The sequence below is a fragment of the Rhipicephalus microplus genome, chromosome 8 (assembly GCF_043290135.1).
Source record: "Rhipicephalus microplus isolate Deutch F79 chromosome 8, USDA_Rmic, whole genome shotgun sequence".
In the NCBI taxonomy this organism is placed as follows: Eukaryota; Metazoa; Arthropoda; class Arachnida; order Ixodida; family Ixodidae; genus Rhipicephalus; species Rhipicephalus microplus.
In genome coordinates this window covers 57,518,745-57,534,357 of record NC_134707.1, presented here as the reverse complement: position 1 = coordinate 57,534,357, position 15,613 = coordinate 57,518,745, and the positions used below count along the sequence as shown (strand labels likewise).

The following is a 15,613-nucleotide window of genomic DNA, read 5'->3' as shown; positions in this document are numbered from 1 at the left end:
GAGGCATCATCATCGTCGACAGAACAAGAGGAAGTAGACGAGGCATAAGAAGACTGGGAAGAGGTCTGAACGTGAGAAAAAAAAACAATTATTGCGTTGTTGTAGTGTTTCGTGCGTTATTTTTCTCATAAACATGTGTTATTAACTCGTGTATTTATTTCTTGGCCCATCACTCTGAGTAGCTATAAGCGATATTTGAAGGCATCATCATCGTCATCAGGATTATCATCATAATGCTTTCACGTACGGAGGTCCGTAACTATATCGGGATTTAGAAGGTTCTGTCACCACCCAAAATGTTTTAGCGCTTCAGCATTTCAGGTTATCATAAAGTACTTACACGCCTCAGAATCGACCATCAGTCGCCGAAGTTGGTCGCTCTACACGAAAACACCCCCGAAAAAAACAACAGTCCTAGGCATGGCCAGGGACGTATGTTGTTTCATTCTTGCTTATCGCTATTCAATTCTTAAAATGTCTCACTTAATTATATAATCAATTCAAGGTCCATCCCCCAGAGTGGGTATGATCCATGTTTGAGGCATCATCGTTATTACCTTCCAGTTGTCTTATGTGAGCGCTGAATAGACTCTTATTAGAGTTTTTTTAATAAACTTAACTACTCACGCACTTCACAGAGCTTGAGAAACGCCGTCCTTTATTTAGTCGGGCGGGGCTCCTAAGATTGAGAATGAAAAGTGAAACCCGCAACTGTCTGCTGCTAAGTGCGACACCTCAGCAGTGGTTCACAGGGGCCCCCGCACAAGCGATAGATTATTGATAAAATCCTCACTGCCTTTTCCGGTGAGGCAACCACTTGCAAACCAAGTGGAGCCCTTTATGACTCCCGCTTTTCGTATCGACCGCCGGACTTTCCACATCACGTCGTTGGGAACGTCTTTCATCTTCCTCGACAGTAAAAGCACGAAGTTACTTCCGCCTGTAAGAGATAAAACCAAAGGTTAAAAAAAACTGGGTCGACGAAAACAAAAGTGGCGTGCGTGTGTAGTGATTGGTGTAGCTCTTGTCCTGTGCTAAGGGGCAGCTTTTCTACTGTGAAACCAGAGGGAGTGCCTAGCACGGACACTCAGCGTTTCCCGTTTGTAGAATTCCCACTTGTATACGACGATAGTTATAGCGCGAGAACAGAACGACGACACAGAGACAAAGACACGAAGGACACGACACGTCCTTCTTGTCTCTGTGCCGTCGTTCTGTTCTCACGCTGTAACTACCGTCCTGTCATATCAACTAGCCCAAGCTGCCACACTTCTAATCCACTTGTACGTTTACCGCACTGACGATCACGTGATTGTTTGAGGTATAAGCATGTAGATATTTCTGGTGCGATTAGCATCTGTATAGGAACAATCGAAAAATTGGTGCACGACGTGCGCGCTACTTTTTGGAGCACTTTTTCAGGCTCCTGCTTGTTTGCGACAGTTGAGACACGTGTATATCTACAGCGAGTTCCGCCTTGTTGTACCCCGCCCCCCTCAGGTATAGCGACAAAGGCGCCTAAAATGCACCAGTGACAGCAGCAGCCGCACTCTTGGTGAGGAGCTGGTGCCCTCTCTTGCGCGCCGTGGGCGTCAGCCTCATGTTTATTAGCAATCTTAATGTTAAGTTATTTGCATGGATGGTATCAATATTTTAGACCTCATTAGCTTGCTTTATTTTAAAGGGGCCCCGTAACACTTTTTTTATGTAGTTTTGGAAGGGATTCACCAGATGAGCTTATTGCCTCACAAATTCATCGCACAAATCTTTAGAATCCCTCTAGTACGAGCGGAGTTACTAAGATCTGTCGCATGCTGCATTTGCATTCTCTCTTGACTCGTTGCGACGAAAGCGTTGGAAGCTAATCCAGCTAATAAATATAAAAAAAATCAATGTTCACAGTTCCTGCTCGAGAAACCCCTCCCCCCCCCCCCCCTCTGTGTCCTTTGACGTCGGTTAAAGATTGGCGGGGCGTTTCGTCTCTGCTTCAGCATGCAATGATGGCCGGTCTAAGAGGCGAGGATATCTCTGCTTGAGTTACATTCATCGGCCTCGCTCACCCACTATTATACCCACGGTTAGAACATACGATGCGCTGGGGGATGTTATCAATTTGAACTTTATGCTCGACATGACGGCAACGGCGACGGCTAAAGCCCACCGAGACAGTCCACATCAGTACAATGAAGACCGTGCGTATTGACTCCAACAATTCGATTCGGAAGAAGTGGCTGCTCAGCATGACAACTCTTCTCCCGTTTTCGTGCGAGTTTACACGGATGCCAGGTGTATTCGTTTTAGACATTTAGTTGAAGATGGGAGATACGCTAGAAAAAAAAGATGTTTCGATTAGCCATGTAAAGTTTAAGAAACAGCGATGCTGGTTGATCTGAGGCCCAACCTCGCCTTCTTGACTGGTGGTCTCTTCATGACGTAGGCCTTTCCTTGGCGTACAAAAAGTGAGGTCGAACCACAAGCCTGTCACGGATCATGCAAGAGTGCCCAAACTCCCCTGCCGGATCCAACGTGCAAAGCTATAGTTGTGGCATCACCGCTAGAAGCGTGGGCCTTTCGCCGTTAGCACTCCGCTGCGCAGCGTACTAACTCGGCGTTGAGTCTACGCGGGCTGTCTCCATCAGTGAGTGTGACTGATAAGCAAACTCGCGTATGGGTTTTTGAAATCACCCGACAGTTTTAACTCGAGTTTTAAGAGCTTCGCTCTTAAAATGCCGTTGGATGTGACGTTTTGACGAGCAGACTTGTCTTCTATATACATCCTTGAAGAAGACAGCTCCGCCTGCCGTAAGGTCAGTTATAACCACTCCCTGAGTACGCAAATTTTTTTATATCATCATGTTGATGTTGCGTGAAGAAGCTTTCGGTTTCGGGAGAGAGTTCTTTGGGCATATAAAATTATAGACGTGTCGCTCAGCAAACTGAACAATTACAGCAGTCAAAGGCGCAGGTCGGCAAATTCATTTATGAGTCAACTCATTCAGATACACTCAGACTCATATCGAGCCCTGATACTGAGCCTGAGTGAATCAGGGTGAGTAATATCTTGATGAGTTTGAGATCGAGTGAGTCCGGTGGAAGAAGCTTTTCGAGAGCGGGAGTTCCAGTGAGTCCGGTTCAGGAAAGTTTAGGTGAGCCTCAGTCCGAGCAAGCTCTAAGTGTGAAATATATTTCATGAAGGAGTCTGAGTGAACTCCGCCATGTTTGCTGACCCATAGTCAAAGGACTGTCACTAAATACCGATTTAGAAACGGCAGTATTCAATACCGTAAAAAAAAAAGTTACAAGGGGTGTGAGCCGAACGTACTTAGACAATCAACACGCGAAAGCTCGTTTGTCACTCCTTGGAACTGTATACTCACGTTCGGAACAGATGTGCTCGATCGCCCATGTGTCGTAATCCGTGTCCACGATTTGGTAGTAGTGGGTGCGAACATGCTGTATTCTATAACCGCGCGGATCTGCAACACAAAAAACAACCCGGTTTTTTTTTTTTGCCATACCACAAGACGCGGGAAAAATTCCGTTTCCAGCTGCCGTCCACTTGTCCTTGAAATAAACAAAAAAACTTAACCCTTTCGTGACCGTTGACGAGTGCCGTGCTAAGTATTTTCTACCAGAAAGACCACTGATGGCTATACTCGTGCACAACAAAAATTAGCATCGACTTGACTGGGCTATGTCAGGTGTACGTAGCATGAGCTACGGACGGACGGACGAACACGCAGACGAAGGCACGGACACATACCCCCGTATTCACAAACGCTCTTCGACTCGACTTTCACCCTTCACTTGACAGAGTTGAGCACTGCGTCTGAAAATGACGCTGCGCTACTCAAGAATCGCAGCAGACTATTGATAATACGCAGTGACTTGCCGTGCCTAGAGATGGCGCCTCTATCGGCTTTCTCAAGTGAAGGCAAAGCGTCGAGTGAAGGGAGGTTCTAGAATACGGGGGATAGACGGACGGACGGACTAGGAAGCGAGCTCACACGGTTCAAGCGCCATCCCACTAGTAACACGTCACTCCAGGAGCTTCCAGGTCACCGTGCTAACTGCGCTCTGTGTGACGTCACTGCTTATCGGGCATGCGCAGTGCGGCTCTCGAAAAGCCTCGCGAAATCGGCTCATCCTTGGCCAGTGTAGCTTACGCATGGAGCAAGGAAACACTCCGCCTTTTCCATTTTTTGTTTTCGTGCTGCGTTTTGGTAGGGTTTGGTAGAGACCGGGAGAACTGGCATCAACGAGGGCCTCCAAGACCACGAGTTATTTCGCGAATTTTGCACCAGGGAAGGGCGCATTCGTCGCGGCATCCGTGGGCTTACACAACAAAAACGGCACCACTTGTCTATGCTTTTTTTTTTCAATAGAGTTCATTCGTTCTTTATCTTCCCATGTCTCTCGCCTTTCACTGCATTACTGCCTCTAATACAGCGGATGCGTTGTTTTTTCATGCTAACGGAAAAAAATACAGGGACGTTGTTTTCCCGAAATAATGCACCGTTCTATTCAGAAAAAGAAAACTTTGTAGAGTGAGCAAAAAAAAAAAAAACTCCGTCATTTTGGCAACTTTTTTTTCTTTATGCCTTCAGTCGCGCAATAGTTTATGCCAGTTCCCCGCCTGTGCGATATGAGTAAACAGTGGAGGACGCAAGCAAGCGCAGATGGAGTTCTTTCTTCATGTTCTTCTTTCATGCGTATATATTTCCCTATCTCTTCTTACTATGCCTCACTTGTTTCATATATTTTTCTTCCTTTATCTCTTTCTATATTACCTCTTCTCATAACCCTAGCATCCCTCCTTTTTCATACGCGCTCAATTTTTGCCACCTTCTGCTATGCTATACTGCGCATGGTTATGCTATAGTTCACCCCGGTCTAATATCTTTCCCTCCTCCTCACACTAACATCAATGCTCACTCTTACTTCCCCTTGCCCTGGCTAAATAATACAGTAAATGGCTATGCCTTGCTTTGCCATCTCCCATCGCTAACCGTCCCATCACTCTAATAATGATAGCTGACCTACGTAAACGTTCTTCGTTTGTTTGTCTGCGACTGTACGGACCAAAACCATTGTGGAGGGCTCCGGAAATTTCGACCGGGTGATGTTCTTTAACGTGCACAGACATTGCATAGTACGCGGGCTTCTATCGTTTCGCCTCCACGTAAAGGGAAACGCCGCGACCGGAATCGAACCCACGACTTTCACGTCAGCAGCCGACCACCGTAGCACCTAAAGCAGAGCGCCGGACTTCCACCGCCCTGACCACGTGTTGTCAGTCCTGGGTATTACGTGGCCTGCCTAGGTTCATTTCTTTTTTCAAGCGTATAGCTTGTACTGCCTCACAGTTGTCGTTGGTGACGTAGCTGCGACTGAAATAAAATAGGCAAGGAAAGGCGACCGTGAGCGGCACCCAAAACAGGTGTGGGGTACACTGTAGGTCACGGAGCAAGGTATACGGGGCAAGCATTTGACTTCGAGTTTTTGTACAAGCATTAATAACGTTAAGTCATAGGGTATTACGCTTGTGCAGGTAATCGTTTCGTGCGTGAATATGAATGTCGCACTTACATTCAGGAAATCGAATTCTGTCAGATTCCAGCTTGCCTTCCTTTAAGGTTTCGTTCCAACTATCAGTCCCTTGTGCACTGAAACGTGATTAAAGGACGTCTTTTTGTACACGTGGATGCATTTTCAAAACAAAAGAAGTAAATCAGTCCGATGCACTTAAGACTTTCTAAACAGCGAAGTACTCTCGTGCCAACTGCCACGTCCAGGATGTCAGGGAGCCTTCCTAAGAGCACCAGAGGAGGCGGCGCGGCTTGCACGAGGCGTCGGTTTTCGATGGCCCACGCACTGACCTCCTCGCGACTTTGTCCACTCCGTTTCCGTTGCTTTGTAGGCATGGCAGCACGTGACAAGTTCCTACAATGTTACGCTCAGGTATACTGATACCCTCCCAAGGCCCCTCCCTCACCTGCCTGCTCTCAACTCCGTTGAAGAACACCCGATGACTCCATGTCTGCTATTTACGAGCGCTAGGCATTTGGCCCACGGCAGCAGCCAATATATGAAATAACGGGGCAGGTGGTTAACGTGCCAGTCAACGTGGCGATAACACTGTGCAGTGCCGGCGACGGTAAGTGCCCGACAACGCTGCTTTCGACGTACTGCACACATCATGCGCCGGCTCTTTAACAAGCCTTCCTACAGAAATGGTCTCTCCAAGAAATGCCTGGTGCAACTCCGAGCCAGTTCTTCCAAGATAACTCAGTTTGTGGATATGACGGTGATTTTTTTTACTGATGGCCTTCTAAAAAAACACCAAATTCCAAAGTGTGTTAGGCAAAAGCCTGTAGCCCTTCGACTGACCTGCGTCCATTTGACTATTTCTGCCATGTCTTTTTTGTTCATGAGGTTTTTTTTTGTTTTTGCACTCGGCAATAACGTCATTGCTGGGAGAACGTTAAGGGAGAGGTCTCAGCTGTGGTGGCGCAACGGCTGATGTTCGTCGCAGTACCATCACGGAATTGCCGAAAGCGAGGGAGAGGCCAGAGCTGGCATCGTTCCGGGGCACGGATGGATGAATGGTCGCGGTGAGTATGAGACGATAGACGAACTTAGTTGGGCGTCCGCAGCCGCTCTGCGGATGCAGCGATCTAGCGATTTTCTGTTATACACTGCGTACGCAGAGCTGTTGCGGACGCTCATCTGAATCTTTAATGAAGAATGTCGCCCTAAAAGGTATGTCACTACCGCCACCAACTTGCGCACGTGCAGTCGGACGCTGACGGTCTTCATTCTCAAACGCCGACAACGACAACAGTATGTTCTCGCTGTTTCGGGACACCGCTTCACGTTTCGGTGGAAGTACAGGGTCCACGTGTGAGAAAGTGGAGATGCATTGGCGCGCGTGTGAAGCTGAAGGGTGTACGTGTGAAATGTAGCAGACAGCATACCGGCTATGGCGTTCAACTTAGGCTAGTTGGAATTGACTGTATGCTTCCATATTACTAGGGAACACGGGTGTACTAAGGTTCCTAGTATCTTGGGACCTTAGGTTGTACTAGCGGTTGTCCCCCCCCCCCCCTCTCTCTCTTTATCTGGTGTCCATGGGTGTGTTCGCTAATATGGAAGCATACAACGTGCGCATTTGCCACCGTCATTGAGAGGCTTGGTGGATTTCCCGCTCGACTGTTGTACCGTCCACGATGTCCTCTCTCCAAAGACCGCTCGCCGATCGGTGATCCGCGTCTATCGATCCCTTCCCGCCGTCTTACATCTTTACTTTTTTCTCCATCTCTTGTAATGTCGCATTATCCATTTCCTTGTGAACCACCGCTTAGATGTCCCTCTTTAATAGTACAGTTGCGGAGTTCACACGTCTCTTCACTTACCTTTTATAGCAATTTGACCCCCCTCCCTCCCTTACCGTCAACCCCTTGGTTCTCCACCTGGTGTTACTATCGCCTGAAATCGAGTCACGTATAGTTATGGGGGCGTTTTCCTACGTCCTGGCGCTGGTATTTGAAGAGCTTTCTAGAAGATATTGGTGTCTGCACTCCTCCGAAGAACATACAGGTGCACAAGAACTAAAAGGATAGGACAAGATAGAGAGGACAGATTGACGGTTGCTTACTTCGGGTTTATAGTTGAAACAACTTCACCGTCCTTGGGAAAGAAAAGTCTCTCGTTACATATCTTGTACTTCGAATATTGAAGAGCATCTAGAGCTGCGTACCATCGCTTGCTTGCCAGCTGAAAAAAAAAGAAAGGAAGAAAAAAAACTTCAGCGCAGCGACTTGGGTACGCGTTTAGAAGGCGGCAGAATTTTCGTGGCAAGTGCCAAATGATTCAACATGGCCACTTGAGCGTCACCAAAAACATTTAGGATGGCGGACTGTGCGTCGCCACCACCAACGGTGCTACGAAACAGAGCGATCGTGGAAACACCACGGCATCTTGCGTAAGCACGTGACAAAAAGCTTATTGCGTACCGTGACGACAGGGTGCAGTTGGAGCAGAACTATAGCTTTTGAAAACACGCTGCAATTCTCTGAATCCTTTTTCCTGGTGCACTCACTATTACCACTACAATTTCGGGGCCCTCACATTTTGTAGAGTACGATCCATTTGATGCAGCACGTTTTCCAAGCCTTAGTTCGACGAAGCAAAAAAAAACGACAACTGAAAATTGTCGCGTCAGTGTTCCTTCAATCGCTTAAGCATTTAGTTTAAAAAAAAATAAAATATGTTGACCCTTACAAATAGCACTAAATGGGACTGCAAATGTATCCCCTTCACAGTACCTTGTCCCAATCTATGTCTTTCTGTCCTTTCACGTTGCAACTTGGCGTTGAGTTTGACATCATGGGATCCAGCAGAACCAACAGCAGCGCCAGTACTTCGATGTTCATGCCGATCCACAGGACGATTCGACCCAAGCTCTGCGGGCTAAAGAAAGAATAAGTCATAGTTTGAAAAAATAAATAAAGACAAACCATCCATGTTCTACAGCATTCAAGGCCCGCATGGCCTCTGTCACGGAGCAAGAAATACTTCTTTCCCCGTGTCCTCGGTATAGATTCGACGCTCCGTAAATGAAAGGAGTACGCGTATGGGAGATGGGGCATCTCGACTTGTTTCAATGCTGTTGAAGCGCACTCGTGCTGAATCTCGTCGGCGCAGAGTTCAACATCTCACTCAAATCTGTATAGCCAAGCCTCCGTTGGCCCCGCCTCACCGACTACCAATGAAGGAGAGCAGGAAGAGAGAATTACCCATTTCACAAAATCACATAACGCCATAGATGATTAATTATTGATTGATTGATATGTGGAGTTTAACGGTTCCAAAACCACCATATGATTATGAAAGACGTCGTATCGGAGGGCTCCGGAAATTTCGACCACCTGGGGTTCTTTGACGTGCACCCAAATCTGAGCACACGGACATACAACATTTTCCATAACACCATAGATTGCAGGTGCATTCGATCCGGTTGCGTAACCTAAAATTAAGCGATGCACGGTCGGTTACAGAGAAGGAGGAGCTAAATGTCCGATCATGTACCCCAGTCCAACTCGTACACGACAAACAGGCAGGGACATTGAGACTCTATAGGCACCCTATTCGCAATACCCACGGCTTATAGGTGGCGAGCCGCGCAATCCAAGAGGGCTGCGGAAGGATGATCAACCCGTGAACTCGCATAAAAAAAAGATAGCATGCACGGACGTACTCCTTGTGCTGCTTTCACCGGATGATCTCTTGATCGTCAAATGAATGTTTATCGAAGCAAATTACTTTCCCAACCGATAATAACTGTTGAATGTTCGATACCTCATTTCCTGCCGCAGTGCAAAGAGTGATGGTGTCAGCTGATTGACCGTGTATCAACGATGTTTTGCGTAATCCTGTGCGTGGTACAGAAAACTGCGCGAACCAGAATTCACGTATGAACTTAACGGCACTCCGAGATCATTTGTGCCGAGCCTGTCTGGCGAATGTGCCGCAGTAGTAGGCCAGTAGCGAATAGCGCGCCGTCGCGGCTGCACAGGAACGAATGATTAACGTAGCGATGGTTTTCGAACGTATTACGCCGTCGTTACTTGCGCTGTAAGCATCATGTAGCATGCTTCTTCAACGAAACACAAGCGTTTAACTTCCCATCAAGTAGCGCTTGTGTCACAGCCATGATCATACTCTAACAGTGCGCCATTCCCTGCACTTGGATGTTGCAGATTTCATCAGCGCGGTCGAAACAAGGGTAGCGAAACGAATGCACGCGTATACGCTTTTCGCAACGTCAAAATTCCGAAAATTTGCCGCACAACAACGTCGTTCGGGCGGCACCAGTGAAGTGCAGGAGAAGTTAGCGCGGACTAACTGCATATTTCATTGCTCTAACCATTTCGCTTCGCTGGTCGAGCTCGAGCGTGTTGGCAACATGCGGCGCTTTGTAATATTCACTGTATGATTGGCATACATTCAACGCACAAGAAAAAGTATGCTTTTATTTTGAGCTGGCTGAAAGATATTATACAATAAATACAATCAAAGGGACTTACGAGCGTGAAAAAAAGATTAACACACGACGGCACTTGCAGTGCAACTCGCTGCTCGTGAGCTAGCAGCTGATCGTTCATCGTCGCTGTCACTCTCAGCGCGTTGGCAACCACCTCAGTCCAGTGAAACATCCTCTACGTCAAGACGGTTTCTTTGAACATCACCACTGAAAGTAATCTGAGGAATGCTCTCCGCCAAACGACTTCTATAGCACCAACAACACGTCATTCGCCACGCACAATACCCACATGGCGTCAATCACCACGTTTATCTATGATGCGGAGATCATATCGCTCCGATATCTGGCAAAAAAAGGAATCCACGGAGGAAAAAAAGTTCCTTCCTCCGTGAAGGAATTGCCTGCAGTGTGCTTTCATCTATCAACGAACGTAAAAAACAAGCGCCGCAGCGTAGGCCAGGGTTTGGAAGCGCAAATCGTGAGCCTGCGCTATTTTACGCGTACAATGAATGTTATAAGATTCATGCACTACAAAAGCACTGGCGAATGCTATACGCACGTGAAACAAAGCAAGTTTTAACTGAAATGGTAAGACGTTAACGTTTAACAATCCGAAGTGGCTGCAGGAAATTTCGTGAAGCTGATATGTGTACTCAGCGGGAAATTATCGAAAGCGCGAGTTGCCGTGTACTTTCACGAAAACTTTGCATCCTACAAGAACGAATCAGATTTATCGTGTCACAGACGGTCCCATATAGTCACTGATGTACGAAAAGTACAAACTGGTCCGTGTTCATTTCTTGTTAACGCGTTAACCCTGCGGCTGCCACCACCGAACAAGGCAGCATTGGGAGCGTCTGCCTAGTGATCATCTATGAGAGGACACTCCTGAATTCCGCTAGGCGGCGTGACAGTATATGAACATTGCGAATAGCATATATTCCATCTGATGTGGTATCTGATAAACCCCAACATACGATACATATGGTATCTGATGCACTATAACAGTGATGTAGACTGACACAGAAGCAGTTTCCGTGTTCGGACTCTGCTTTGCTCAGGTCGGACCTCAGGTACCAACTATGGGTCTATGCAGCGAACTGTGGAAGCCGCCAAGGGCCAGAAACCCTTGGCCGAAGCCTAGGCGAGGTGCGTGACCCTCTCACCAGTGCTCAGGGCATTTATCGAAATTCTCTGATCTTATTTGACTGACGATCTGTGCGTTCAAAGTAGTGGTCAACGATTTAGAGTACTTGGTATACTCCACTTTTGGGAGAGCATAAAGCCATCCCGTGGGCCTCACACTTGATGAGGCCGAGTCCAAGGAAAATTCACACATAATAAAAGGACGCTAAAGGCAACTATTAAGTCGACATTGATTGTTAAAATAGAGGTCTAGTAACCTCGTAGTGTTAGTTTTGTGCCAAGGAAGGGCCTATTTTGAAATAAAATCCCGTTTTAGTGGTCCACGTCGGGTTAGCGCACTTCGAACTATCCGCCTCAAGAAGCGAACCAACCGGACCGACTCACTCCACTGTCGCCGTGCACAACGTTGCCCGGCTTTACTGCGCTAGTAGCAGCAGACTGAAAGCAGTGGGAACCACAACAGCAACAACGGCTACTGATCAATTTCCCGCCATTGACCCCGAGATCGCATACGTTTTTTGCTTCAACTGCGCATCGCTAGATGGCACCACCTGTCTAGTGTAACTACGCGAAAATTTAATTTTTGGACCACTTGCGCCATCTTTATAGTAACGTCCGGCGGTTTTTTTCTCCATGAATAAAACAGAAACGAACAAGTAGCATTTTATCGCGTCTCTTGATGCACGTAAGGTTCTTTACTTAGTGCAGCTAGATCAATGAATAGTGATAAATTGTAAGCGGTCCGTCTAATGTCAACAGGATTATTTTGAGTATGTCCTACTGCGGCGCATGTGTTATTGTGCATTAACCTCAATTCCTCGGTAAGTAAAGCACTGTTGTTGATAATATTGTAATTTTTGGTGTTTTCATACATTGAGCTTTAACTCTGATGTAAATTCTTATCTGGATTTAGTGTACCTTTAATCAAGCGGATGCTGTGTAGACGCACAGTCACGCTCCTTATTTGAAATTTGGTGGTGGTGGTGGTATGAGTTAAGTGACTATATCGGTGTATTAAAACAGATATATTCGAAGGAAAGTGGCTATATGTGTCTTCACCGGTAATGTCACAACCACACTGCACTTTGTCTGAAGGTCTTGTAGCTTAAAGTTGAAGTAACTATTTAGCGGCTGCGTGTGAACCCTTCAATTAATGCATTCATCTCGTGTTTCCAAAGTTATTAACGACGTATATATCAAACTGTCGTCGAAACGACAATTTGATGCCCCTGAACAACACATATGCCTGCCAGACTCGGAGAACAACTCCGAACTATTGGATATTTCGAATGAACGGGGGCCGAATTGGTGAGCTTTTATGGTATATGCATGCACCGCAACCAAGGACCGTTGCGGTGACGCCGTTTAAAGCGCGCAATTTTGCGCGTTGCGCCATATTGCGGGCGACTGTGAACAGACCCGTGCCACGCTAAACAACCGCAGAGCGTCGCTCAATACCAATGGTAAGTTGTATATAGCCTATAGATTGCTCACCGTTAATAGCATGCTGCAGTTGTATGCACCCGTGGTTATTATATATTTGATATGTAGACCACATTTAAACTACATGCGTATACTTACAGCATGCAGGATGCCAACGGCGGGCTATTTATATGCGTTCCTTTTACTCTTGGTAGTGCACAAATATCTCAGATAATTCAGTCAGCGGGCAAATGCCCGTTCCCTATTCGCTGTTCACTATTTCCTGCCCGTATGTATGTATGTATGTATGTATGTATGTATGTATGTATGTATGTATGTATGTATGTATGTATGTATGTATGTATGTATGTATGTATGTATGTATGTATGTATGTATGTATGTATGTGTGTATGTATGTGTGTATGTATGTATGTATGTATGTATGTATGTATGTATGTATGTATGTATGTATGTATGTATGTATGTATGTATGTATGTATGTATGTATGTATGTGTGTATGTATGTATGTATGTATGTATGTATGTATGTATGTATGTGTGTATGTATGTATGTATGTATGTATGTATTTTATTTTTATTTTCAATACTGCTACTCTCATTCGAGAGCGTGGCAGTTGGGCAGTACAATGATTTTCAGTACAGGCAATAAAAATAGAGGGAAAAAAAAAATCAAAGCAAAACAAGTGAGTTAAAACATACACTAACATTTGTAGCGTAATTACAGCATATGTGGGTTACAAAAAAAAAAAAAAAAAAACAAGAAGCACGATATATACAGCATACAGTAAGGCAAACAAAATGCTGGTTAAGGAACAGCATACTCAGTGGAATTTACACAAAAACGCCTAACACATGCTAGGTTCAAGGGAAATGACAAAAAAGCAAAAAGAAGGAACATGAGGCTTCGCAAAAAGTGACCAAAGAAAATAATAATAGTACAGGTGTCGGTGGGGGCTGGAATAAGACTAGGGTAAATAAGATTACATTTCTGGCATTGAGCAATAAGTTGACGTAAATGGGAAAGTTTCTAGAAGATGAAATGAAGAAATCTATGTTGGTGACTTTGCATACATAGGTCCTCTTACGCAAACACATTTTTTTCTATTTGTGCCATAAATTCCGATAGTGATTCGATGTTGGTGATAGTAGCGTCAAGTTGATTCCATTCTGATATTGCGAGCGGAAAAAAAGAATACTTAAACGTGTCATTTTTACATGCATATTCTGTCAATGTGTGCGCATGCTTATTACGTGTAGGTCGAGCCTGGGAAAACGAAATATACTTAGAAATATCTATTCGATAGTTATTTTTCAGTAACTGAAATAAGAATTTTAGTCGAGCGTGTTTCGCTCTTGTGGATAGCTTTTGCAAACCGGATTTCATTAAAAGATGCGTGGGCGAGTCTGTGCGTTTATATTTATTATGAATGAACCTCACCGCTTTTCTTTGTATTGATTCAAGTTTTTTTATGTTAGTCACTGTATGCGGAAACCAGACTGTGTTAGCGTATTCTAGAACAGGCCTTACAAATGATGTGTAGGCTAGCAGCTTCGTTGCCGTTGTTGCGTGTGCTAGGCTTCTTTTTAAGAAAAATAGCTTCCGTAGCGCCTTTGAGATTATTTTACTTATATGCTTGTCCCACTTGAGATCCGATGTTATTGTGACGCCTAGATATTTATGTTCATCAACCCTATTAAGGGGGGTGCTATTAATTACGTATGTGAAGGTGGATGGTAGTGCTTTCCTGGTCACAGTCATGATCGCAGACTTTTGTACGTTGAGTGTCATCTGCCAACTGGAGCACCAATTAGCTATATCAGCTAGAGAATCATTCAGCTCATTATGATCACTGTAATGACTAATTTCTTTGTAAATGACACAGTCATCTGCGAATAGCTTTATATTGCATTTGATGTTAGCTGCGATATCGTTAATATAGAGCAAGAAGAGCAATGGTCCGAGGACAGACCCTTGTGGGACTCCGGATGTAACTGCGACTGTGTTAGATAACGTATGTTCGTAAATTACAAATTGCGAGCGGTTATTTAAGAAGCATTTTACCCAGCCAGAAAGTTCTCCTATACCAAAAACATCTTCAACTTTGGCGATTAATTTGCTATGACACACACAGTCGAAAGCCTTAGATAAGTCAAGTAAAATCATGTCAGTTTGACCACGGTTATTAATTGTAGCAGCGAGGTTGTGTACTAGTTCTGTGAGCTGAGTAACTGTGGATAAGCCACTGCGAAAACCATGTTGGTTGGGGGAAAAAAAATTAATGCGCTCTAGGAATACTGTCATGTGCTTTAAGATTATGTGTTCGAGAAGTTTACATGATGTACTAGTTAGAGAAATGGGCCTGAAATTTGAAGGTGAATCTGCGTCTCCTCCTTTGTGGATTGGTTTTATCTTGGCTATTTTCCATTCTTGAGGTAGCTGTGAAGTACTGAGTGATTTCCGGAAAATTAGGCCTAGGTATCTACTGCACCACTCTGCATATCTTTTGAGGAATGTATTTGGTATATCGTCGGGACCGCTACCTTTCTTGGGGTCAAGTTTAAGCAAAAGGTTGAAAATCCCTGCGTCCGTAATGTCCAGTTTATCGATTTCCGTGTATTGTTTTGTTTTAATCGCGGGAATGATATTATCATCCACGGTGAACACTGACTGAAAAAAATTATTATATGCGTTGGCCTTAGTTTTTTTTTCTTCGGGAAGAAGATGTGGTGTAACGGTTTTATTGGTACGAAAGTGATTCCAGAACCTTTGGGGATTATCAACAAGGAAGTTAGGCAATACTACGTCAAAATAGTGCTGCTTAGCACGTTTAGCTTTAAGTTTGAATTCCGCGATAGCTTCCGATAGTTTCTGAATTTCGGATTCTCCCCCTCCTTTCGTTTTTATTGCCCTGCGTAACCTTTTCAAGCGTCGCTTTGCTTGAATTACCTCCCGCGTGATCCATGGATTATTTTTTGGA

At 45.2% G+C, this 15,613-nt stretch overlaps 1 protein-coding gene across 1 annotated transcript; it reads right to left on the bottom strand.

The window, feature by feature from the left end:
- Positions 1-643: 643 nt before the first annotated feature.
- On the bottom strand, positions 644-8,467 carry LOC119165853 (uncharacterized). The gene is made up of 5 exons (XM_075871912.1): positions 8,328-8,467; positions 7,658-7,776; positions 5,590-5,666; positions 3,378-3,476; positions 644-940 (listed from the first exon to the last, which is right to left on the bottom strand). Exons 1-5 carry the CDS (start codon positions 8,433-8,435, stop codon positions 747-749), a joined length of 597 nt encoding a protein of 198 aa, XP_075728027.1. The 5' UTR covers positions 8,436-8,467; the 3' UTR covers positions 644-746.
- Between the last annotated feature and the right edge of the window lie 7,146 nt (positions 8,468-15,613).

What these genes read in the sequence shown, in the direction of transcription:
- LOC119165853 (XM_075871912.1), bottom strand. Translation starts at nt 8,435, where the DNA reads ATGAACATCGAAGTACTGGCGCTGCTGTTGGTTCTGCTGGATCCCATG. An exon ending in AAGACATAGATTGGGACAAG is followed by an intron (nt 7,777 to 8,327) that starts GTACTGTGAAGG and finishes TTTTTTTTTCAG; the next exon opens with CTGGCAAGCAAGCGATGGTA. An exon ending in CGAGCACATCTGTTCCGAAC is followed by an intron (nt 941 to 3,377) that starts GTGAGTATACAG and finishes TATCTCTTACAG; the next exon opens with GCGGAAGTAACTTCGTGCTT.